Source organism: Podarcis filfolensis, assembly GCF_964270895.1.
Source record: "Podarcis filfolensis genome assembly, chromosome: 8".
Taxonomy (NCBI): domain Eukaryota; kingdom Metazoa; phylum Chordata; class Lepidosauria; order Squamata; family Lacertidae; genus Podarcis; species Podarcis filfolensis.
Genome location: NC_139611.1, coordinates 749,483 through 774,866, shown reverse-complemented (window position 1 = coordinate 774,866; position 25,384 = coordinate 749,483). Strand labels below are relative to the sequence as shown.

Here is a 25,384-nt window from a genome sequence, read left to right as displayed (position 1 = left end):
AGTGGGGAATGTGGGAATGTTCAGGGAGGCAGGAGAGGATATATTGTTTAATTATATCCTTCCCAACTTGTGTTAACAAGTTCTATAAGTTAGCTGAGTAACATTCCCCTTTTTAACTTGCGCAGTGGATAACGTCTTTGCCAGGCTTGTTTAAGCCTCTAAAGTAAGTTTCCTGGTAATTCCCCTTTATTCCCTCATGAAAAGATAGACACGACACAGTCTTGTATAAAAGTATAAAAGAGTTTACTCACACACATTCTGTTCATAGATGGATCCCAGAAGGCAGACTTGTTACAAAATATGTACATGTTGAATCTATCCCATAAGGAGATAGTTCCTTTGTCCTCTCTTGAAGCCAAGAGAGCATCTCAGGCTAAGCAGATGTTGCTTCTTCGAGGAATGGAGTCAGAGAGAGAGATGGCTGCCTCCCCTGAGGTATTTTGTTACCTGCATAGATGAGGTCATGCCCACCTCTGGTCACATGCAGAGGAAGTCTGTCCCAGCCCAGGAGGAAACAGGAAGTTCTGATTGGCTGGTCCAGACATCCCCTTTTATGTCCACTCTAGGAATGTTGTATTTGACTGCTCTGTGTTTCACATCCCACAGGGAATTCCAAAGTGTTTTTGGAATACAACCCACCCTCACCTATTGGTCATACTGGTTAGAAATGTCCATCAGAAAAAGCAGTAGGAACTGCTGCAGTTCACACATTTGTTGGAGGTCAGAAATAGAAATTATGCAAGTTGATATGGGCAGTATTAGCTGGTGGTTTTTGTCCATTGGAATGTAATGAAATTAAGTACATTAGTTTCAGCCATATCAGATAACAAGATGAGCAGCATGGGTTTTAGTGGAAGCTGAGGTGTAGCAGAATAGAAACAGTGCTGGTTGCAATGAACAAAGGCTGCAGAGGAAATTGTTGCCTGTTTACATCCTGCATGCTGTTTGGGGCTGGTGGGAGCTGTAGTCCACTAGCCAGTTGGGAAAGTCTGATCTAAGATGTATAGCTTTCATTTTGGTTCTTTTAAAAGGGCACACCTTTATCTCTTGCTTTTTTGGCTTCAAAGCAATCCATCACCCCCTCCCCATGTCAGTTGACATTCTTATTTGCAGCCCAGTTTTATGAAAGTGCAATGGAGTTCAACCAATTATACTGATATAATTACAACATAAATGTATGTGCCCTTGCTTTGCATCCCAAGTAGCAATTTTTGTGTCATATTATTCTTATTATTGCTATTAAATATTGATTTCCCCCCTCTCTCTCAGTTCCCCTTCCTTTTTTGCCCTCTGCAGTCCCCGCTGCCAAATTATTAGGCCGGGCTGGGGGGGGGGGATCTTGGAAGCAAATGAATTAGGCACAGTACTTTGATGCACATTTCTTTTATTTGCAACATTTTGGGTATAGAATTTTGTTTGTACCTATGAATATTATTTTTGCAAGTGTGCATGCAGCTCTTACAATAAAGCTAAATCTTCAAGGGATCTGCAGCAGTCAAAAGTGAGACTGTGTAGCTATGACCAGAATTGTGGGCAAATAGGAGCCCCTTGCCAAGTCATGGACCTCCTCTGTTGGGTATTATTCTTCCTGGCAAGGCTGCTCACCTGTGTGCAAACTAAAATGGGATCTGAAAAGGGCAGCTCAGCATCTGCTCTGTGCAGAAGCACCTGAAGCAAAATGTGCAGAGGAGTAGGAGATGGCTCATCCACTCAGTTCCCCTGAAGAGACCAGCAGGTTTGCAGGAGCTCAGGGTCAGGCAAAGTATCTATAGCAGAGGTTCCCAATTAGCTAATTACTGAGGACCCCCTGTTTTTCAAAAGCCAAGCCACGGGCCCCCTTCTTTTGAAAATTTTGGTAACTCTATGGTAGTTACCTGTACAAAACAATTTTTTGAACAAAATGTGGGGTAGCCCTTAATAAGCACAGGATTTTAGATATACTAAAAACATACTAGGGCTGAACAATACCTTATTTTCAACATTGTGATATATCAGTAGTTTAACATTGTGATATTCTGATATATCACGATATCTGAAATTGGAGATCAGGTGTGGGGAAGAGGGAAGGAGCAGTCACGGAGATCAGGTGGGTGGGGGAAGGAGAAGAAGCAGAGTCACCTCCACCGCATGGGAAGGGGAAGGGATTGGCTGCCCTGCTCTCCCTCAGCGTGAGGGAAGGCAGCTCACAGCATCAGCATTATTGGCTGAGATCATTGTGTGATATTGGCAGTGCCTTGAAATAGGCTTCCCTGTTCTCCCTTGCATGAGGAGCGATATATTGATGCATATTGCTGGGTCAAAATCATTATCACAGTGTGATTTCAAAACTGATTTTGGCCAATACTGTATATTGAAGAATCGCACAGCACTAAAACAGACCATAAAATTTGTGATATTACCATGCAAAAATTTAGTTGGGGGGGAGACAAGAGATGGGACTGTGGACCCCCTGGGTGCATTCCGCGGACCCCAGGGTTCTCCAGACCCTAACTGGGAACCACTGGTTTATAGGGTGGTTGCTTATGCATTGTCAAAAAAATACCAAGGGGGGGGGGAGCAAAAGGGGCACAGCTGTGCACAATATTTGCATATGCTTATATGTGTAGATCAGGCTTCCTCAACCTTGGCCCTCCAGATGTTTTGAGACTACAATTCCCATCATCCCTGACCACTGGTCCTGCTAGCCAGGGATCATGGGAGTTGTAGGCCAAAAACCTCTGGAGGACCGAGGTTGAGGAAGCCTGGTGTAGATGCAAATCTGGGCAGCTTCTTCAGCCTGAGGGCTACGTGCCACTCCCAGTGTTTTGCGGGAGGGAGCAGCTTTGCAAGAGTGAAACTTAACGTCTCTAAGCTTTACTAATACAGTGGTACCTCAGGTTAAGAACGTAATTCGTTCTGGAGGTCCATTCTTAACCTGAAACTGTTCTTAACCTGAGGTACCACTTTAGCTAATGGGGACTCCTGTTGCTGCCGCCGCGCAATTTCTGTTCTCATCCTGAACCAAAGTTCTTAACCCGAGGTACTATTTCTGGGTTAGCGGAGTCTGTAACCTGAAGTGTCTGTAACCCGAGGTACCACTGTATGCCAGCGTGGGGAGAGCTCTTTTATGACTGGCAGGTCTAGCTTGTTAATCACAGGGAATAATATTACCCAAAAAATCAACTCCTTCTAGTTCTTCCCACCATAAAATCAAATTCAAAGATGTGTAGCTCAAAAGCCCCTCAACCTATTTGTCGGCAGGTTTCTTATTCAGGGACTCCTCTCAGATGCCTACAGTTTACAACCTATTTGCTCACAAAACACGCGGAGAGATTATTATTCTGTTTTTTACACACTCAAAAACTGTAATGGCTGACTTTTCAGGAAAACTTGAAATCCCCAAATGGAAAAATGTTGTTGACACTTTATTTATTTGTTTGTTTAACAAAATAAAGGTGCCCAGCATGAAAGCCCCTGGGCCTATTTACTGTATTTTGGCAGGATTTATCCACGTATCTGTCAAAAGGAAACAAATGGCACTTCTTGTTTTTCCCACTAGGGAGAGATGAAGTGGACTTTGAAGGACTGTAAGCCAAATCTGGGAGCCTGTATAGCTCTTGAACCAAAGTGGGCTGTTTTTGAAACAATGAATCAGTGTCTGAACTTCATGTTGTGGTTGGTGCACATTCCTAATTGGGAATATTTCTGCAACATCACCAACTGCGTACCGTCTTCTGACATTTCCCCCACAAGGTCTTCAGAAATGTTTTGCCTGTTTATTGACATCCCCACCCACTTCTCTTTTGGTTCTGTACATTGACCTCAGTGACTTTGGCTGCATATACACCATACATTTAAAGCACAAAGAATCCTGGAAAAGTTTGCCTGCATATACACCATACATTTAAAGCACAAAGAATCCTGGGAAAGTTTGTTGAGGGTGCTGGGAATTGTAGCTCTGTGATGGCTAAACTACAGTTCCCAGGATTCTTTGGGGGAAATCATGTTTTTAAAATGTACTTCAAATATATGATGTATATGCAGCAGAATCACCTGGCCAGATCTGACTGACTACCTAGCAGGGCGACAGTACACCAGTCGTGACATGATGATCCCAAGCTAGTTGGAATTGCCCATGTGGCTTTGTGCTCCGCTCATTGTTGCAAGAGGTAGACTTCATGCCCATTTTGTTTCTAGATTTGTTTATACGTAGACTCAGATTGCTGTATTGGTGAATTATTTTAATTTGGCTCTATTGTAAACTACCTTGGGAGCCATTAGGATGGTCTATAAATAGAGTATATAAACAAATAAATAATATAGGCACAGGAAATGAGCCATAGCTAGAAGGCGGGAAAATAGCTGGAAAGTGGACAATTGATTTTTTTGGGGGGGGTGAATATTGTTTCACTGAAAAGATGTTAGGGAAAAGATTTATCTTCCTCCCAACACTGTTTCTGGCCTCTAAAAGACAAAGAGAATATTCAACATGGGCCTCATCTAGCACAGTAACTTGCAGCAGAATTCAACACACATCTTCTCCTATGGAGCAACAAGTTTAGAAATAATAAAAATAAAAATAAATTTTATTTATATCCCACCCTCCCTGGCCAGAACCGGGCTCAGGGCGGCTAACATCAAAAAATATATAATACATTAAGACATAAAATCCAGCAATCGACTGAAATACAGCTTAAAATCGAATTAAAATCAAGATAAAGGAAGCTGCCTTAGACCTTCACCTTTGGCTGTCACGATGCTGTGCATTTCCCAATCCCATGGAGAAAGAGGTCAGGCAAAGCTGATCATAGGTTCCAAGGCCATGGAAGTAGCAACTTACTCCCAGGAACACCAGAAATAGACTAAGGCTTTCCAAGCCTCTATCTCCAGACTATCTCCTCCAGACTCCACCCCCTTGTAGAGAACCTCAGAGCCTTAAAGGACCAACTCTCTGCCCTGAAGACAATCACTCCTCCTCTCTCCTGCAGCCTCCCTCCAGATGCCCCGCCTGCACTGCTGGACGTGATTTGCAGTGGGAGGCACCTGTTCTTCAAGCTATGGGGAAGGTGCCTGAGAAGGGTCCAGGCTCTGCCCTGCAGAGCTCCCTTGGTAGCCTGGGAGGTTCTTCTGGAACTTTTGTTCAACAGTCTCAGACACAAGGGTCTTCCTAACTTCAGAAGTCAGCTCTGAGCCCTGACCCAGACCTGACTTCCCATCTCTGACTCTGGCTCCATGCTAGATTTAGGGGTCATGTCATAAGGTAAGAAGTGTGAGACATGTAGGAGCCTTCAGTTGGCTTCTCAGGTCCTTGCTAGGATTTGCATCTTGATTTATCAATAAAAAGCTACCTTCATACTGAGTTAGACCATTGGTCCATCCAGCTTAGTGCTGTCCACACTGACTTACCAGGGTTACAGTTCCAGCCCTATCTGGAAATGCTGGGATTGAACCTGGTATCTTCTGAATGCAAAGCAGATGGTCTATAACCAAGCTATGGACCATTTCGTGACCTTCTTCCGTATAGAATTTCAGCCTTAGAATGTAAGCTGGGAATGCCTTTTCTTTAGTAGTCTCCCTACATGAGATAACACCCCCAGGTTTCTCTGTCCTCCATCAATCGCGGACTGTGGGTCGGGGGGGGGGTAGTGTTGTTATTCCGGGAGGATTGCTCTTTCAGAGCTCTGCCATCACCGGCGATCTCCGGCATTGAATGTGTTGGTCTCGTGTGGGGCACCAAGGAGAGCTTGGCTGTCTGGCTGGTGTACCGACCACCCAGCACACCTGCAGTCACCCTGTCAGACCTGCTGGAGGTGGTGGCGGGCTGGGCCTTGGAGTTCCCAAACCTACTGGTTTTGGGAGACTTCAACATCCATGCCGATGCCGCTCCCTCCTCACAGGCTCTGGACCTAGTGACTTCCATGGCAACACTAGGGCTCTCCCAGTTTGTTTTGGGCCCCACTCATCAAGCAGGCCACACGCTGGATCTGATCTTTGGGGCTGGCATAGATGTGATCATGCTCCCCGCTGTGGAAGTGCCATGGTCTGATCACTACGCTCTGAAAGCCAAGATTGACTTCCCGCTCCTCCCCGGCTCGGGTGGCGAACCTATTTGGGCTCGTCCGCGAAAACTGATGGATCCTGATAGATTCCGACAAGCCTTGCGGAACCCTGCTCCTCCTGGCGACTCATTAGATGACCTTGTTGAGGACTGGAATAACCGGCTCTTGGCAGCCATTGATGAGATCGCGCCTAAGCGCCCTCTGCGACCCCGTCGAAACCGGGCACCTTGGTTTACTGAGGAGCTCCGGAAAATGAAGTGGGATCTCAGACGGCTAGAGCGAGTATGGCGACGGACTCGTGACGGAGCCTCAAGAACATCTTATAGGACGCTCATGAAAGCCTATGAGATGGCTATGAAAGCTGCTAAGAAATCTTACTTTGCAGCTTCCATTGCATCCGCTAGCTCTCGCCCGGCAAAACTTTTTAGAATAATTAGGTCAATAACGTCCTTAGGAGGACAACCAAATTTAAGCACAAATTCGACCCACAGCTGTGAGGCATTCGCGAGCTTTTTTGCGGAGAAAGTCCTGTTGCTCCGCCGTGACCTCCCTGCCAATTTAGATACAGTGACTGAACTGGAGGCCCCTCGACTGACTTCAGGTCCAGTGTTGGACCATTTTGATCCTCCCTACTGATGTGGATAGATTCCTCCAAGTTGGTAGACCCACCACCTACCTCCTTGATCCGTGCCCGTCTTGGCTGATTAGGGAGTGTCCAGATGTTGCGTGGACCGCCCTGGTTGAAATTATCAATTTGTCCCTTGACACAGGGACATTCCCCGGGGAACTGAAGGAAGCAGTGGTGTGTCCACTCTTAAAGAAAACTTCATTAGATCCCTTAGACCTATCCAATTACCGCCCAGTTTCAAATCTTCCATACCTGGGTAAGGTAAATGAGAGAGCGGTTGCTGAACAGCTTGGTAGGTTTCTGGAGGAAACATCGGCATTAGATCCATTTCAGTCCGGTTTCCGTCCTGGTTTTGGGACGGAGACGGCTCTGGTTGCACTAACAGATGATCTCCGTAGACAACTGGATCGAGGCGGGTCAGGACTGCTGATCCTTTTAGATTTGTCAGCAGCCTTTGACATGGTCGATCATGATCTTCTGGACCATCGCCTCGCAGACGTGGGGATACAGGGCATAGCCCGTAACTGGCTGTGCTCTTTTATCTCTGGTCGGGGACAGAGGGTGGCACTAGGGAGGGAAATGTTGCCGCGCCACTCCTTGGTGTGTGGAGTGCCGCAGGATGCAATTCTCTCCCCGATGCTTTTTAATATCTTTATGCGCCCCCTTGCCCAGATTATCCGGAGCTTTGGGCTGGGCTGTCACCAATATGCTGATGACACTCAGCTCTATCTGCTGATGGATGGCCATACCAACTCGATCCCTGACACACTGACCAGATGTTTGGAAGCTGTGGCTGGGTGGTTTCGTGGGAGCCGATTGAAACTAAATCCTTCAAAGACAGAGGTCCTATGGCTAGGTCGGGATGGCATGGGGATGAGGGACCAATTCCCTTCTCTTGCGGGGGCCCAATTAGTGCCATTGCCTTCCGTTAAGAGTTTGGGTGTAATCCTTGACGCCTCCCTTTCCATGGACGCGCAAGTTACAGCAACAGCCAAGGCGACATTTTTCCACTTTCGCCGCATCAAGCAGTTGGTCCCTTACCTTTCCCGCCCCGACCTGGCCACAGTGATCCATGCGACGGTCATCTCCAGGCTTGACTACTGTAATTCGCTCTACGCGGGGCTGCCCTTGAAGCTGTCCCAGAAACTCCAGCGGGTACAGAATGCTGCAGCGAGGCTCCTCACGGGGTCTCTGCCATGGGAGCATATTCACCCAGTGCTTTTCCAGCTGCACTGGCTCCCGGTGGAGTACAGGGTCAGATTTAAGGTGCTGCTTTTGACCTTTAAAGCCCTTCACAGCCTAGGACCCTCGTACCTACGGGACCGCCTCTCCTGGTATGCCCCACGGAGAGCCTCAAGGTCCATAAATAACAACACTCTAGTGGTCCCAGGCCCTAAGGAAGTTAGATTGGCCTCAACCAGAGCCAGGGCCTTTTCAACTCTGGCTCCGGCCTGGTGGAACACTCTGCCTCATGAGACCAGGGCCCTGCAGGATCTGATTTCTTTCCGCAGGGCCTGTAAGACAGAGTTGTTCCGCCTGGCCTTTGGCTTGGAGCCAATTTGATTCCCTCCCTCCCTCCTTCTCTTTCTTTTTTCTTTTCCTTCTCCTCCTGCAATGAGACTACATTTTAATATTTTAATGTTCCATTATTTTAATGTTGTATTTTATTTTTGTTTTTAAGTTGAAATCATTCATCTTGTTTTTATTATTGCTTGTAAGCTGCTCTGAGCCCGGCCTTGGCTGGGGAGGGCGGGGTATAAATAAAAAATTATTATTATTATTATTTACTCACACTCAACCTTAGGTAGCCTTAATAGCAGGTTCAGATGTCACCCCTCCCAAAAAAAGAATAGAAAAATGCATGAGTGGGGCTGCAGGGGCATATGTTCTAGCCCCAATCCCATTGCACAGGGCTGCCATAATCCCCTAATGCCTACACAGCATGTAAAGGGAGTCTTGTACACACATGGATCTCTTCCAAATGAACGAGATGCAACCCTAGCTTAAGTGAGGGCATATCCTGGCACACAGTGGCAAAAGCATGGATGGTCTGTTTGTGGCCACTCTGTGCATCAGTGATGGGGCAAGTCTGATCCATGTGACCTTGCAGCCTCATCATATAGGCCACATTCACACCTTGCATTGAAAATATTATGATAGCACCTTATAATCTTGTGTCTTGCCCCAAATAATTCTGGAAGCTGTACTTTGTAAAGGGAATGTGGTCCTTGGGCTGAAAAAGTTCCCACACCTCTTAGGCTGATAATAGGATGCCTACTCACTTCTGAGTCAACAACACTTGTGAATTCATTAAACACTTGTGTATCTCATTAGAAGGATTGAATGAGCCCAGCACCCCCATTCCACCCACTCCTTTGTTTCTAGCTTCTAACCTCATCTTTGAATCTGCTTAGAAGGGAGTCTCACCCTTTAAGGAGCAATTTGCTACTCCCCCTGGGCTCCCCCTTGCTCTCAGTGGGTGATCTCCAGTCACCCAGATAACAAGGGAGGAAGGAACAGCGATGCCAGCTTTCCTTGAAGCAGGTCATCCATGAATGAGAGGGAATCTTTACTGAAAACTGCAGGAGGACACAAATATTTTGAAGGCTTTGGTAAGCTCAAATGAGTGGTACATGTTCATTGTTTCCTTTGACAGAAAATCCTGAAATACAGAACCATCATGGCACTTTTCTCTAGCTGGAGAGAACATGTTTGGGCGAGGGATTCAAAACTACAGAATTGTCACTTCTGGTTGAGCATTTCTTAAGAAAGACGCCTGGGCTCTTCAGTCACAGCCCTGTTGTGAACAGTGTGCCAAACAATTGTCTCTGCAAATTGCTTTGTGACTGAGCCAGTATCAAATTTTCATTTACATCTGCAGTAAACAACTTTGCATTAATGTTTGTAGCTCCAGCATGGAGTTAGCAGCATTTCTGTTATCTCTGTCTCGTGTTTCCTATGAAAAGCGAAAGTCAAGGCTGTTGAGGTGAGGCAGAGCCTGGCAGCATGCTGCTAGTTTGCTTATTGGTTTATTTAATTGTTTCCACTTACTATCTAAGAGTGTATATACATACAGTATATTCACACACAAAAGTAGAATAACACCATGTCAAAAGACATAAACAGTATCCATATACACATTGCTTTTTTCTAAAAAAAATGTTTAGGGGTACTCTCATTTTGACTAAAGAAAAATCACAATTTTATAGTTCAAATTGGGAAAAATAAATACAGTAAATGGACAAAAGTACAAAGATTCACAAAATGTTTAAGGTACCCCTGCGTCCCTCCAGGAAAAAAGCACTGCATACATCTGATGCAGTGGACTGTAGTATAGGAAAGCTTATGCCATAATACATTGGGTAGCCTTTAATGTGCTACAAAGCTTTTTGTTGTTTTTTCTGCAAGAGGCTCACACAGCAGCCCCTCTGGAAATGGTTTTTGTAATGTCTAATTTATGCCTTTGTTCTGAAAAGTACAATGAAAAAGGATTTCTTTGGTGGAATTTGGGTGGCAAGACATATAGCAGTGGTGGCGAACCTATGGCACACGTCGCCCCAGCAGGGCAGCTGCTTCTGTGCTGGGGGTGAGGGGGAGAGTAGGGCTCAAGTGCAAGCAGTAGTGGAGGCGGGGATCTCTCAGAAGTGGAGTGCATTTTGTGCTGAGAGATCCCCGCCTCCACTCCTGCTTGCAAGCAAGTAGGAGCAGGATCGGGCAGCTCATCTAAGGAGCGCCTAGCTGCTTTCAGGTGGTGCAGGGGCTCTCAGATGCAGCTTCTGGGCTGCCTCCACCTTCCCCAACCCCAGCAACTATTTAGCCTGGCTGCCTCCACGGGGTTGCAGGGGATCTGATGCGGAGGTGGGGGCTGCTTTAAACTTCTCCCTTGAGGGGAGTGCAGCCGCAAACCCCTCAATGGAAAGTGTGAGGGATCCTGCACCTCCCCAGTTGAGCAGCCCTGATCCAGCTCCTGTTCCCATGTAAGCAGCAACACTGCCTAGCAGAGCAGCCCGATCCCACTCCTACTCGCCTGCAAGTAGGAGCAGGCGGGGGGTGGCAGCGGCAACATCCCTTGCCTGCTCACTTTCTGCCCTGGCCCAGCCTTCCCTCACTCAGTGCCGGAGCTGCCAGAGCTGGAGGAGGGGGTGGTTGATGTTGTGGCTGCAACGGCAGAACCCAGCATTGGAGGGTGGCAGGTGCCTTTCCTCACTAGGAAAACGGAAGTGTGGCATTCAAAATGGAAGTTATACTCAGAAGAGAGCATGTTCGACTTCCGAAAAAAGTTCCAAAACTGGAACAGTCATTTCCAGGTTTGAAGCGTTCAGGTTCCAAGTAGTTCGAGAACTAAGCTGTTTGAAAACTGAGGTACCACTGTATTTATTTCCCCCGATTTGAACTGTATTTATTCCACCCCACCCCCCGTGGTGATTTTCTTGAGTCAAAATGAGAGTACCTCTAAACATTTATTTTAGAAAAAAAGCACTGAGTTATACCATAAAATTATATATCAATGGGAAAATAATTTAATGAAGAATGTAATGCAATAACTTTTAAGAAGGATTATTTATTACAACAGCAGTCATAAAGAAGAAGCATGAAACACACAGAAAAGAAGAAGAATGACCAATAAGCAAGGGAACATGCCAAGGCTGCCCGCTGTCTCCTTTAATATTTATTTTGATCTTGGAAGTACATTGGTACCTTGTTTTGAGTCCAGGATCTGTTCCGGAGCCCCGGATGCTCAATGAAAGGGACCCTAACCCGACAAAAGGGACTCTCGACAAAGTGCCGTTCTGAGCACGCGTGTGGAGCGGTTTTGTGCTTCTGCGCATGCTTGAAGTGTGATTTTGTGCTTCTGCGAGTGTGCGAGTGGCAAACCCGGAAGTAACCCATTCCAGTACTTCCAGGTTTGCCGCAGACGTTCCATGAAATGGATGCTAAACGGGGCGGACTCAAAACGAGGTACCGCTGTATTAAATAACATGATATGAGAAGATAATATGATTAAAGGAATAACACTAGAAGAAAGGGTGTATAAAGTGAAGGCATTCGCTGATGACCTGCTGGTGATGACAGAAAACCCTAAAGAAAGTCATCATAGAATCATAGAGTTGGAAGAGACCACAAGGGCGATTGAGTCCAACCCCCTGCCAAGCAGGAAACACCATCAGAGCACTCCTGACATATGGTTGTCAAGCCTCTGCTTAAAGACCTCCAAAGAAGGAGACTCCACCACACTCCTTGGCAGCAAATTTCACTGTCGAACAGCTCTTACTGTCAGGAAGTTCTTCCTAATGTTTAGGTGGAATCTTCTTTCTTGTAGTTTGGATCCATTGCTCCGTGTCCGCTTCTCTGGAGCAGCAGAAAACAACCTTTCTCCCTCCTCTATGTGACATCCTTTTATATATTTGAACATGGCTATCATATCACCCCTTAACCTCCTCTTCTCCAGGCTAAACATGCCCAGCTCCCTTAGCCGTTCCTCATAAGGCATCGTTTCCAGGCCTTTGACCATTTTGGTTGCCCTCCTCTGGACACGTTCCAGTTTGTCAGTGTCCTTCTTGAACTGTGGTGCCCAGAACTGGACACAGTACTCCAGGTAAAGTCTGACCAGAGCAGAATACAGTGGCACTATTACTTCCCTTGATCTAGATGCTATACTCCTATTGATGCAGCCCAGAATTGCATTGGCTTTTTTAGCTGCCGCGTCACACTGTTGGCTCATGTCAAGTTTGTGGTCAACCAAGACTCCTAGATCCTTTTCACATGTACTGCTCTCAAGCCAGGTGTCACCCATTTTGTATTTGTGCCTCTCGTTTTTTTTGCCCAAGTGCAATACTTTACATTTCTCCCTGTTAAAATTCATCTTGTTTGTTTTGGCCCAGTTCTCTAATCTGTCAAGGTCGTTTTGAAGTGTGATCCTGTCCTCTGGGGTGTTAGCCACTCCTCCCAGTTTGGTGTCATCTGCAAATTTGATCAGGATGCCCTTGAGTCCATCATCCAAGTCGTTGATAAAGATATTGAATAAGACCAGGCCCAAGACAGAACCCTGTGGCACCCCACTAGTCACTCTTCTCCAGGATGAAGAGGAAGCATTGATGAGCACCCTTTGGGTTCGGTCAGTCAGCCAGTTACAAATCCACTGAGTGGTAGCATAGTCAAGACCGCATTTTACCAGCTTCTTTACAAGAATATCATGGGGCACCTTGTCAAATGCCTTGCTGAAATCAAGGTAGGCTACATCCACTGCGTTCCCTTCATCTACCAGGCTTGTAATTCTGTCAAAAAACGAGATCAGGTTCGTCTGACATGACTTATTTTTCAGAAATCCATGCTGACTATTGGTGATCACAGCATTCCTTTCTAGGTGCTCACAGACTGTTTGCTTAATGATCTGCTCCAGAATCTTCCCTGGTATTGATGTCAGACTGACTGGGCGGTAATTATTTGGGTCCTCTCTTTTCCCCTTTTTGAAAATAGGGACAACATTTGCCCTCCTCCAGTCTGCCGGGACTTCGCCTGTTCTCCAGGAATTCTCAAAGATGACTGCCAGTGGTTCTGAGATCACATCTGCCAGTTCTTTTAATAATCTTGGATGCAGTTCATCTGGCCCTGGAGACTTGAATACATCTAAACTAGCCAAGTATTCTTGTACTATCTCCTTAGTTATTCTGGGCTGTGTTTCCTCTGCTGAATCATTTGCTCCAAATTCTTCAGGTTGGGCATTGTTTTCTTTATCGGAGAAGACTGAGGCAAAGAAGGCATTGAGGAGTTCAGCCCTTTCTGTGTCCCCTGTTTGCCTTTCACCATCTTCTCCTCTGAGTGACCCCACTGTTTCTTTGTTTTTCCTTTTGCTACGAAAATACCCATAAATCAATTGAGGTGATGGAAAATTTTGACAAGGTGGCAGGCTTTAAATTGAATAAGACAAAAACTAAAATATTAGTCAAAAATATAACAAATGAAGAAAGAGCAGACTTAGAAAAAACATCAGGATTAAAGATCTGCCAAAAAGCTAAATATTTGCGCATTTGGATATCCTCAAAGAATATCAACTTATACCAGGATGATTATGTCCCAGCTTGGGCTGAAATCAGAAGAAACTTGGATACCTGTAGCAAATTGAAATTATCCGTTTTGAGAAGGATCTCTATAATAAAAATGAATGTGCTCCCCAAATTATAATTCCTTTTCCAATCAATCCTGATACTGGGTGGGAGAGACCGCTTCAGGGAATGGCAACGATACACCTCAAAATTTATCTGGCAAGGGAAGAGGCCTAGAATAAGACATCAAATACTCATTGACACTAAGGATAGAGGAGGCTTCTCACTGCCAGATATAAGACTGTACTATGAGGCAATCTGTCTCACCTGGTTAAGGGAATGGTGTATACAGTGGTACCTCGGGTTACATATGCTTCAGGTTACATACGCTTCAGGTTACAGACACCGCTAACCCAGAAATAGTGCTTCAGGTTAAGAACTTTGCTTCAGGATGAGAACAGAAATCATGCTCCGGCGGTGCAGCAGCAGCGGGAGGTCCCATTAGCTAAAGTGGTGCTTCAGGTTAAGAACAGTTTCAGGTTAAGAACGGACCTCCGGAATTAATTAAGTACTTAATTAAACCCGAGGTACCACTGTAATGGGGAACCCAGACATTAGATCTTGAAGGATTCAATATCAGATAAGATTGGCATGCATATCTGATTTATGAAAAAGCTAAAATCCACAAGGATTATACCAATCACATCATTAGAAAATCCTTATTTAAAGCCTGGGATAAATATAGAGACCTTCTAGAACAGAAGACACCATGGTGGATCTCACCAACTGAGGCATTAGCCATAAAGAGGAAAAATTCAAGTAGGAATTGGCCCACCTACCGAACATTACTTAAGGAAGAAGGAAACCAATTAAAATTTAAAACATTTGAAGAAGTAAGGGATCAAATGAGTGACTGGTTTCAATACAGTGGTACCTCTAGTTGCGAACTTAATTCGTTCTAGAGGTCCGTTCTTAACCTGAAACTGTTCTTAACTAGAGGTGCGCTTTTGCTAATGGGGCCTCTAGCTGCCACTGCGCCGCCAGCACACCATTTCCGTTCTCATCCTGGGGCAAAGTTCTCAACTCTTCCAGATTAGTGGCGTTTGTAACCTGAAGTATTTGTAACCTGGGGCTTTGTAACTTGAGGTACTACTGTACTATCAATTGCTTGAAAGATTTAAGGTTGACAAAAAAAGGTTTGAGGTAGAAAATACAAAATTTGAAACAGATGTCATTAATTCCAAAATTAAAACACTTTCTAAGGCTTACCGACTCCTCCTTGACTTCCCAGAGGAGGTTAAGTCGGCTATGATTAAATGGGCCCAAGATCTAGGCCACACTATACAGATGTCCCAATGGGAGAATTTGTGGAAGGTAAATTAGAGGTTTACTGCCTGTTACTCCATAAAGGAAAATATGCAAAAAATGTTATACCGGTGGTACCTGACCCTGCCCACCTAGAAGTTTGAAAGCACGTCAAAGTGCAAGTAAATAAATAGGTATCGCTCCGGTGGGAAGGTAAACAGTGTTTCCGTGCACTGCTCTGGTTCGCCAGAAGCGGCTTAGTTATGCTGGCCACATGACCCGGAAGCTGTATGCTGGCTTCCTTGGCCAGTAAAGCAAGATGAGCGCCGCAACCCCAGAGTCGGCCACGACTGGACCTAACGGTCAGGGGTCCCTTTACCTTTACCTTTACCTGACGCCACATAAACTCTCTAAGATGTATAAAAACACACCAGATGTTTGTTGGAGATGTGGGGAAACAGGAGGCACCATGTTTCACATGTGGTGGACTTGCCGAAAAGTCAAAGAGTTCTGGAATGACATATACTCAGAACTAAAAATAATGCTAAAGGTAAATTTTCCTTAAAAACCAGAAACATTTCTTTTGAGTATTACAGGTACAGATATCCACAAGGGCTTAAGAAAAAATTTTCTGTACACAACTGCGGCCACGAGGGTGCTTATTGCGTCATATTGGAAAAATGACAAACTTCCTACTAGAGATGAATGGTTACTCAAACTTACAGAATATGCAGAATTAGCCTCTCTTTCTGAAAGAATCAGAGACAAACCTAGACAGGAGTTCATTCTAAAATTGGATAACTTCAAGAACTACTTGAAAAATAGTTGTAATGTAAGCGCAGTAGTTCCCTTTGAATGATTTCTGTAAATGATATATATAAAGGAAAATAACATCAAAATAGAAAAAAGAATTTTTACAAATAATAATAACAAATTAAAGTAATATGTTTATTACAAAGCGAAACATGGAGAGAATGGGAGGTCTTATGTTTGGGTAGAAAACACATAGTTGAAATTATATGTAATTTTCTTTGTGAGCATAGATATCCTTATTGGACTGACTGAAATGAAGATAACTACGTGTTGTATATACATGAAAAATGATTAATAAAGCATTTTTTTTTTAAATGAAACACACAGAAAAAATGAGATATACAGGTTAAATTGCCGTGTTGACACTTTGCGTTAAATAAGTGGGTTTTGGGTTGCAGTTTGGGCACTTGGTCTCTGAAAGGTTTGCCATCACTGACATATAGCAATAAAACTACTAGAGGCCAGTATGGTTTCAAACTGGATGGGAGGGGGGCACATGTTGAGATTCTTGCATTGCAGGGGGTTGGACTAGATGATCCTCAGGGTCCCTTCCAAGTCCACAATGCTATGGTTCTATAACATTCTCTTTTAAAAAAATATATAATTTTTATTAATTTGTCATGAATATGGGCCACATTATTACATTATTACAATGGGGTCACGAAGAATTGGACACGACTAAACGACTAAACAATAACATTACAATGTCAAATCATACCAAATCATAATACAATTTATAAAGCCAATTATACATTCCAAATTAAACAAATTTAGTGACTTCCTGTGTTCTGAACGTCCGGAAATATTCATTTTCACTCTATTCTGTACTTCAGCACTTACGAGAAGCAAGTTCTTCTCAGATGGATCGGACTGACTTCCTCTTTGGCGATCCCTCATAGCCGAGTAAGATTGTCTTCCAAAAACACGGATTTTAACAATGAGTCTTTAGGTGACTGTGGAGGCCAATTATGGACCCACACATCCTTCCGCAGTGGGGACATTGGTTTCCTGGTGGGAGTTGATCACAGTGAGGGTTTGCCAAGTGTGCCTTCCTCTTAGCACATTTCTCCCTTGTGTCCTGAGTTCGAGTGTCAGCTACAATTCTACATTCTACATAATTGCACAGACTTTCTTCCAATAGTCTAATTCAATTGTAACAACAATTTTGATTTTATCTCCAACTTTTCCTCAGAAAAGTTATTTGCACAGCTCTTTTCATGGGTCTTTGTGAAATGCTATTTTATAACTGCTGCAAGTAAGACAGCGACAACAATGATTCACATATTTTTTATTGTTTTCCTTTCTTTTTTCCCTATAAGCAGATGAAGTCATCAGATATTGACCAGGAATTATTCACAGAAAGCTACTGCAAAGTGTGCAGCGCTCAGCTAATATCAGAATCGCAGCGTGTGGCTCATTACGAGGTAAGAAACATCTGGAGGGCTGCAGTCCTCTGGGCTACAAAGAGGTCTGTAAGGGGTGCTCTCAAATATCTCTGATTTTCCACTGCTCAGTGCAAACTTTGTACAATTGCTGTTGTGAATAGGCATTCTCAATGGGCAGCAGGGTGAGAATCTTATTGTTGGATCCACAAAAACAAAATAAGGACAATGGGTAGGATCCAGAGTAAGGCTGTGCACACAGCATACATTTAAAGCACATGACTTCCACCAAAGAGTCTTGGGAACTGTAGCTTGTTAGGGGTGCTGGGAATTGTAGCTCTTTGAGGGGTAAATTATAGTTCCCAGGATTTTTTTGTGTGGGAAGCATTGTGCTCTAAATGTGTGATGTGTAAGCAGCCTCTGTAAAATGGTCTTAGGTCCCACCGAAATCAATGGGACAAATTATTCATCATGACCTAAGCCCCATTGTTTTCAATGGGAACTAAGGTCACCTAAATTTGGGTGCAGTTCTATGACCCTGGCTCCCAGGAACATGGGAAATCTCAGATATCCTGCTCTGACATTAGAGATTATTTTATATCTGCTGTGTGTGAGGCTGCAACATCAGAGAATGAGATGCAATGGTGAATTCTAACCTCCTGGGCCAATTGGCATCTGAGCAGTGACAAGAGAGCCCAAAGGGGGGGGGGTGCCCGTGGGGTGCCAGGGGAGGGGTGAGAAATGGCTGGGTGCCAAAGGATGCAAAGCCACCCCAGTCTCCTGGCACATCCTTATGCAGCAGGGAAAGTTGGATATTCCTCCTGATTTTTCCTCCAACCTCATTTCTATCCTGCTGGCATTTGGATGTGGATAGTTGAACTGCCTTCCTCCTCGCAGCCAATGCCCATTCATCTGAAAGTGAGCCCCATTAAGCTCAATAGAACTTAAATTTGGTAGCCTGGGATTGTGCTGCAAATTTGGCTCCATCCCTGTATATGCTGGATTGTACAGGGATGTATGTTTAGGGATGGTGAGCATTTAAAGCAATTGGAAAGTTTATTTGTTTGGAAAATTCCATTGCAAAATTTGGAGATGTATGAATTTTGAAGAATAGCTACATTTCATTTCATATTGTTTTGGAAAGTGAAGATAATGTAATTTTGCATTAAGATGTCAACTGAACTGAATATCTCATTCATCCTCAATGGTGTGTCAGATGTTTTCAGCTTTCTATTATAAATGTTAAAAATTCACAGGCTAAACATACATTCAGGGTTTTTGTGTGACTGCTAAAAGACATGTTAAAGGGTGTTATCAACTGGCTATAAAACATGTAGCAACACACTTCAGACTTCATTGTAATAATACAACTGAGAGCATGTCTGTCCTGATGATCAGCAGGTCATGGCTTGAGCGAGGGGTCCCTGCGAAGTGTGAGCAGTGGGTTTCTCTATGTTTTGCTCCTCCTGTTTCCACAAACCTGTCCTAGTCTGCCTGGCAACTTCAGAACAATATGACCAAGAGAAAGTGTTTGGAAGGAGCCCTTAGAATGCTGTATTGATGATGTCATGTGACCCAGAGGAGAGACTGGTCATTGATGAGTGACACTAATGGAAACAAAAGGGCGTTTGACTGTAGGGGTGACTAATTTGATTCAGTTTGCAATCAAAGGTGAACCGAATTCACACTTTCTGAAATAATGTGTAAAACAGAACAAAACCATCCTTTGAAATGTGCACTTCTATGAATTTCTCAATGCAATTATCCAACCAAGTAATGTGTGTAAAAATGCATATACTAGGGTAAACTGTAGATAAACATCTACATATTGGTGCAAATAGCAGCCAAAAATACATTATATTAGGGGGAAATCACTATGGGAAAAGGTGTGTTTTATGCAAAATTGTATTAAGAAATGGGTATATAAAATGGGATCCTTGACTTCCGGGGTGGCGCCATCGGCAATGGCGGACTCCCTCTGAACCGGAGGGACCAGCTCCGCGTGAAACGGGTCGTTTCCGCTATGGCGAAGCGGGGACCCTTTAAAAAATCACAGGTGGATGAAGCCTGTGACCATGGGACTCGGCGGGCACCTTTAGCGCCCCCCCAACCCGCAAAGGAACCCATTAACAGGCTCCGAAGCGAAGAGGGGGAAGTGGCGCGGTGCTGTGAGTCTACTGCTTTTTCCGTGGAGCGAAGCCGCATAGCCGTTGCCGGAGAGCGCTGCCTTTTTCCTGGGACAATTTGGTATCTAAAGAATCACCCGTGAGTACTTAAAACTCGAACAATTGGATTTTAAATAAGGACTGGCCAGTAGAGAGGAATTGGACTTAAAATTTATTTCAATTTAGTACTGAAACGGGAAGGTCTAAACAGGAAGTCAGCCTTCCGTTTCTTTGTAGTCAGAATAAAGCAAAGACAACGTAACTAGAGCTTAGAAAATTACTTTTAAAGGATTGGCTTTCACCATTTAAAATCGTGGAACCCCCTTTCGGTAGCAGGAGAAGAAGGGGGATCTCTTTTTGGACTGTTTAAACCTGCAGAAGTGAGTTTAAAGTAAAGTAACTTTCCACCGTCCTGATCCTGGAGCGGAGTGTCAGGACTGATGTTTGAAGCTCATTGACCAGAGACAAATGTTTTTGACAGACAGCTAAAAGAAAAGTAACATAGTGACTCCATTGTTTCCTTTCGCATTTCAAAGGAACAAATATTGACTGAATATCTTAAAAAAGAAACTTTGTTGCTATTGTTCTTAAAAGAAAGAATAAACAGAAATTTTCCCCCTAGAGGGAGACTGTGAAATTGTAACCAACTTCAGGAGCTTGCAGCTGTTACAGATTACAATCGTGGGGAAGGACTTGTGACCTTGAAGGACAATGTTTTCAGAAGCTCTCTTGGGTGCTTTCTGTAAAATAAATGCCCTATTGGATCAGCTAAGCCAGAAGACGGATTTGATGACTAATGTGACCAGAAATTTTGAACAGGCAGTAGGAAACTACATGGAGCCTACCCAGGAACTAAAACAGGAGTGTGCTATGACAGCACAGATGAGAGAAGAGGATACTGCTGAATCCTGGGTGCCAGAAATGGAGGGAGTTGCGGCCCTGCAGGATCATGAGCCTTTGGATTTGATAAATGAATTTGGAAAAAACCAGATTTGGAAAGATAAAGTTTGGTTTGGTTTGGAAATGGGGGGTTGGACTGACCCTCCCATGCAGGGATGTTTGGACTTTCTGAGTCTGGTAATGGGCCGTCAGATGTTTGGAGCTGTGGGGGCTTTTAATTTTGGAGGGAATCTGAAACAGGTGTTTAAATATCACATGGAGTTTAGTCTGGACTATGGAAATGGGGCTGATCTGCTGAAAAGGGTCAAAAATATTACTAAGCTGGAGTTCCCACGAGTGAAAGGAAAATATGAAGAAGAGCCACGGAAGGGACATGGAAGAGACTTGAGGGCCTCGGATATAAGGATACCAGGTTAATGCGCTAGATTAATGGGACAGAAAGGACTGACAAAATCCGGGACTAGGGGGAAGGGACGCTGGATGAAGATTGGATTGTTTTACTTTTCTTTTTTTATCATTAGGATTGTTTTAAATAATTGATGAATGTTAGAAAAATGTTGAAATGGAACTACTTGGTTCTAGTAAAATGTTTAAAGAATTAGGTTAATGATATGGTTATGAGAAGTTGGTAAAAATAAGATTTAAGTTTTAAGTTTTAAGGTTTGTTATAAGACAAGATGAAAATAGATTAAGATAATGTAAGGACAAAATATTATGAACTATGGAAAGGATTTGCTGTGATAATTATTAACCAGGATACAAGAAAGGGGAGGAGGAGGAGGTCAAAGAAAGAAGGTAATGAAAGTTAGAAATTTGAGAATGATGGATGTATTTTTTCTTTCTATTTTTCTGTTTTTTTTTTCTGTTTTTTCTTTTTTATAATTTTAAAAAATCTTTAATAAATATTATTCAAATATATATATATATAAAATGGGATCCTTGTTGGGGAGGGGATATAAATAAATATTAACTATTAGGAGAATTTTGCACCAAAACGCTGATCATTTTCAACTGACTTTAAAAATAAATCTCATGTGGAAATACTGAGAACTGAAAACTGACAGAAACCAAAATTGACAGATTTGCCCATCTCTGGTTGATGGTTCTGGGCAGCTGGAATGCAAATCATATCCACCTGTGGCAAAGTGGAATGGTGGTAAGCAGCAGCTTTTTATTGGGTTGGCAGAGAGGCAAGCTGGATGACAGCGGAGGAAGAAGCAGGATTGCTGTGGTTGTGGAACTCGCACCAGCTGCCTGAGTGCTGGCTTCTGCTCCCTGCAGTGCCTGCTCACGCTAATGTTGGGACACCAGCAGCTTGTGACAAAGCCAGCTTGCACCTCCTGTTCTCTCTACTCTGAATTGCCCAAGAAGGGAAGGGGAAGGGTAAAATACAAATGGGGGGGGGCTAACTTTTGTAATCACAGCAGAGGCAATAACAGGGGTGTCTGGCCTTCCTTACTGCTAATCACCCAAACTGGTAAAACAAAGGAATGCATGGGGGAAACTGACCTAACAGCTTGTCTTTGTCATAACTGATGCTAATTAATGTAAATTAATGCCACCAACAAACAGACAAAAAGGAAAAAAAAAATTTTCCTTCCAGTAGCACCTTAAAGACCAACTAAGTTAGTTCTTGGTATGAGCTTTCGTGTGCATGCACACTTCTTCAGATACACTGAAACAGAACTGAAAAAGTGTGCATGCACACGAAAGCTCATACCAAGAACTAACTTAGTTGGTCTTTAAGGTGCTACTGGAAGGGAAAAAATTTTTTTTTGTTTTGACTATGGCAGACCAACACGGCTACCTATCTGTAGACAAAAAGGAGCGATTTCATTTTATAACAATTTTATTGCAGGATATGCTGTTCTCTAACTCAGGGCTGGAATAAGACCTTTAGAGGCCCTAAAGCACTTAAAAGATTTTGGTGCCCCCATATATATCTAATTTTAAATAAGAAACCATAAAATAAAATATTATTTTCCGAAATGAAACAAAACCTACAGTACAGTGGAAAAAATGTTTTGTTTTTTTTGTATACTTCCCCTTTATTTATACTTGAAAAATTTCTGTACTTTTCTAATTTCAAAGTGTTTGATCTGATCCTCAAAATTAATCTTACGTAATGCATCTGGTTCTATACTTAGAAGAGGTAAGGCATCCAGCCTGCCTTGTTGCACAGTTGTTCTGCTGGGATTTTTTATATCCTTCAGCTGAGAAAATGAATGCTCAGCTGAGCAATTTGTGACCATTAATGTTAAAAATCCAGCAGTGGAAAATTTCTGTGGTGCCCCCTTCCCTTGATGCCCTAAGCACCTGCTTATTTTGCTTTATAGTTCATCCAGCCCTGCTCTGACTGCAAAGGAAGTATCAAATTCTAAGAGCAACACCTGCTATTCCTGTTTTGGAAGACAGCTAAAGAGAGAGAGAGAAAGAAAGAAAGATACCCTCACCTCCCCACCTGAAACAGACCTGCATCATGGGGACAGTTTAGAGAAGAATGCTATAATCTCACAACCAGTTTTTCTGCTCAAATGCTCTCTGCTGCCAAATCATTGTAAAAAGCACTGATTTGTTTTCATTATCAAGAATAAGCCTAATGACTGCTACCATTTTTGCTGCTCTGCCTGAGCAATGTGGATTTTCTTGGGGGAGGTGTGTGGAAATGGGGGTGGGTTTTTCCTCCACTCAGTGGTGGAATCCACTCCCTATTCCTGCTGGCTCTGTTTTTCACCCACCCACCCTTTCTTTACGCAGATGATGCTAGAGAAACAGCAGAAAGAGTTATCCTGCATCTCAGGGATGCCAACTTGAAAATAGTGGGGGGCCCAAGTCACATGATACAGCACACACACACCATTGAAATGGCAATGCCCATCCACCGGGGGGGGGGCAGCCCTCTCAAATATTTTATTGGGGGGTGAGGGTGATGCATCCTGATCTCAGTCTGGCATCTTGTGGATGAAGAAGTGGACACCCATCTGCTGCTAGCTTCTGATTCAGTTCCAGATCCATTTCATAGAATCATAGAATTGGAAGGGACCATGAGGGTCATCAAGTCCAACCCCCTGCAATGCAGGAATTTTTAGAAAGCTAGCTCTTTTTAGAGCACACAACTCTGAGATTAAGCGTCTCATGTACCGCCAGCTGAGTTATCCCATCTCTTCACAGCTTGGGACCACAGTGCCTAATGGAAGACCTTCTCCTTCTCCTATAGATACTATGCTGTGTCTACGGATGTCCTCCTCCATGTGCATTTAGGGGGTGGCCTTTTCTGTGGTTTCCCCACAGCTACAGAAGCTTGCTTCTGAAGCACCAGTAGTGAGTGCAAAAGGGTTCTCTGTGCAAAACGGAGGTGGTGGATCCTCACCTGAAGAAATGAAAGCATCTGTTGCCAAGTTTACCAGGAGGGAGAATTTTGTTGGAAAGGCACTTTTGTTCCCACCAGGACTAATAAGTGGCTTTTTATTGGTAGTTTGTAGGGTGGGGGGGAATCAGGTCCAGAGAAAGGCATTTACATTCCCCCTTGCTTCCCCCAGGTAGAAAGTTAGTAATGCCTATTATGGAGGCCATCTATAAAGTGTTCCCTTTCTCCAGCTTGCAAAATTCTCATGCTTTCAGCAGTTGCCTATAAAGTGAAACTCAGTGACAGCACACCTGAGCTCCTCAGCAACGGAGGACAGTGGTTGTATCCAATCCACACCCCTGGGGCAAAGAGATTTGTAAAAAAACATAAACAACCAAGTTTTTAAAAATGTGTTGTTTCTAAAGAACAAAGAACTTTTTTTTAGAAGAGGAAGGTGTTTTCTGCTCCAGCCTGTTGGTAATGTGCTACACCATTTCTGCTCCACTGCAGTTCACCATCTGCCAAAGACTTTACTCGCCTCCCTGTCCACTGTGTCAAATTTCCATAGCTGATGTAATATACGTACTTAATTATGTAAATTACATTGTTGTTATCCCACCCCTTTCATTTCAGTGCAAAGAAATGGGCTGCAAATTACATAGAGATGTCATGACACTTTCCCCAGAAAGACAAAATACCAAAAGCAACCCCACCGCCCAAAACCCTGAATCTTGCAAATCGGCAATAACTCCACATGGGTGAGCTTCCTGGTATCCTAGATGCACCTTGTCACTCTGAATGGCACCCTGAAGCCCTTCCTCCACCTGATTCCATGGAAGGGTGTTCCCATGGCCTCTGGTGTGTAGGGGAGAAGGACGGTAGAAAAATGTCAGGCCAACCTTTGTCAAAAAATCAAAATACATGTGCGTTACTAATCTCCTTCCCAAGATAGGCAGCTAAACTCACAGACTGCTTAACAGGTGGCTGTTGGAAATAATTGGCACATGTCAGGGAAGCATGGATGCCCAAGCAGAACATGTTTGAGAGTTAAAAGAACATTCTGCTTTCTCCACAGTTACCAGCACCTCCTTCTGTAACAAATCCATCCACCTGGTCCCTCTTCCATCCCTTCCCACTCCAATTGGCAAGGGCTGCCTTACTCTCTCTCTGACTTTGTCCCCCTGTGTCGAAAATTCAAATGTACTGATTTTTAAAAAACTGACCTATAAAGTCATTTCTCATATGAAGTGAGGAATAAGTGGCACTCTTACAGTATCAAAAGGAGCCGCACACTTACAGTATTCAAAAAATGGAGCTGTTGGCAATGAGGTTCATCTCTCCCCCCCCCCCTCATTTCTCTATCAGCACTGGTAAAGCTTTGAAATGTGCTTTCATTATTGCCAATGAAATTGCTCTCTGAGAACCAGAGGCTTAACAGAGAACACTTCCTTTTCTCTTCCTCCTCAAGCCATTTCTCAGGAGCATGTTGTGTCTGTGGGGAATGTTCAGGGAGGCAAGAGAGGATATATTGTTTAATGATATTCTTCCTAACTTGCGTTAGCAAGTTCTATATCTTAGCAGTTTCAACATTCCCCTTTAAACACACAGCGGTTTGTTTGTTCCGGGCTCGCTTGAGCCTCCCTATATAAGATTCCTGGTAAGATCCCTTCTTGTCCCTCTTAAAAAGAATATACACGACAAAGTTATTTAAGTCAATATTGTTAAATAGTGGGTAGACATAGCAGACGATGCAGTGATTTCTCC

General features: G+C 43.8%; 1 protein-coding gene and 1 long non-coding RNA gene across 6 annotated transcripts in view; both read left to right on the top strand.

Moving 5' to 3' along the window:
• Positions 1–25,384, top strand: part of LOC310769935 — a 416,479-nt gene that overhangs the window by 102,444 nt on the left and 288,651 nt on the right. The gene's annotated exons all lie outside the window — the stretch shown is intronic.
• ZMAT4 (zinc finger matrin-type 4) overlaps positions 1–25,384 on the top strand; it is a 220,670-nt gene that overhangs the window by 36,757 nt on the left and 158,529 nt on the right. For 4 of the 5 annotated variants that reach the window (XM_083629663.1, XM_083629665.1, XM_083629664.1 and 1 more), the window contains exon 2: positions 17,150–17,251. In XM_083629663.1, the coding sequence (XP_083485789.1) occupies positions 17,150–17,251 (102 nt within the window). Of the gene's footprint in view, positions 1–17,146; positions 17,252–25,384 lie in introns of all 5 variants that reach the window. The other variant, XM_083629662.1, reaches the window with a different exon arrangement.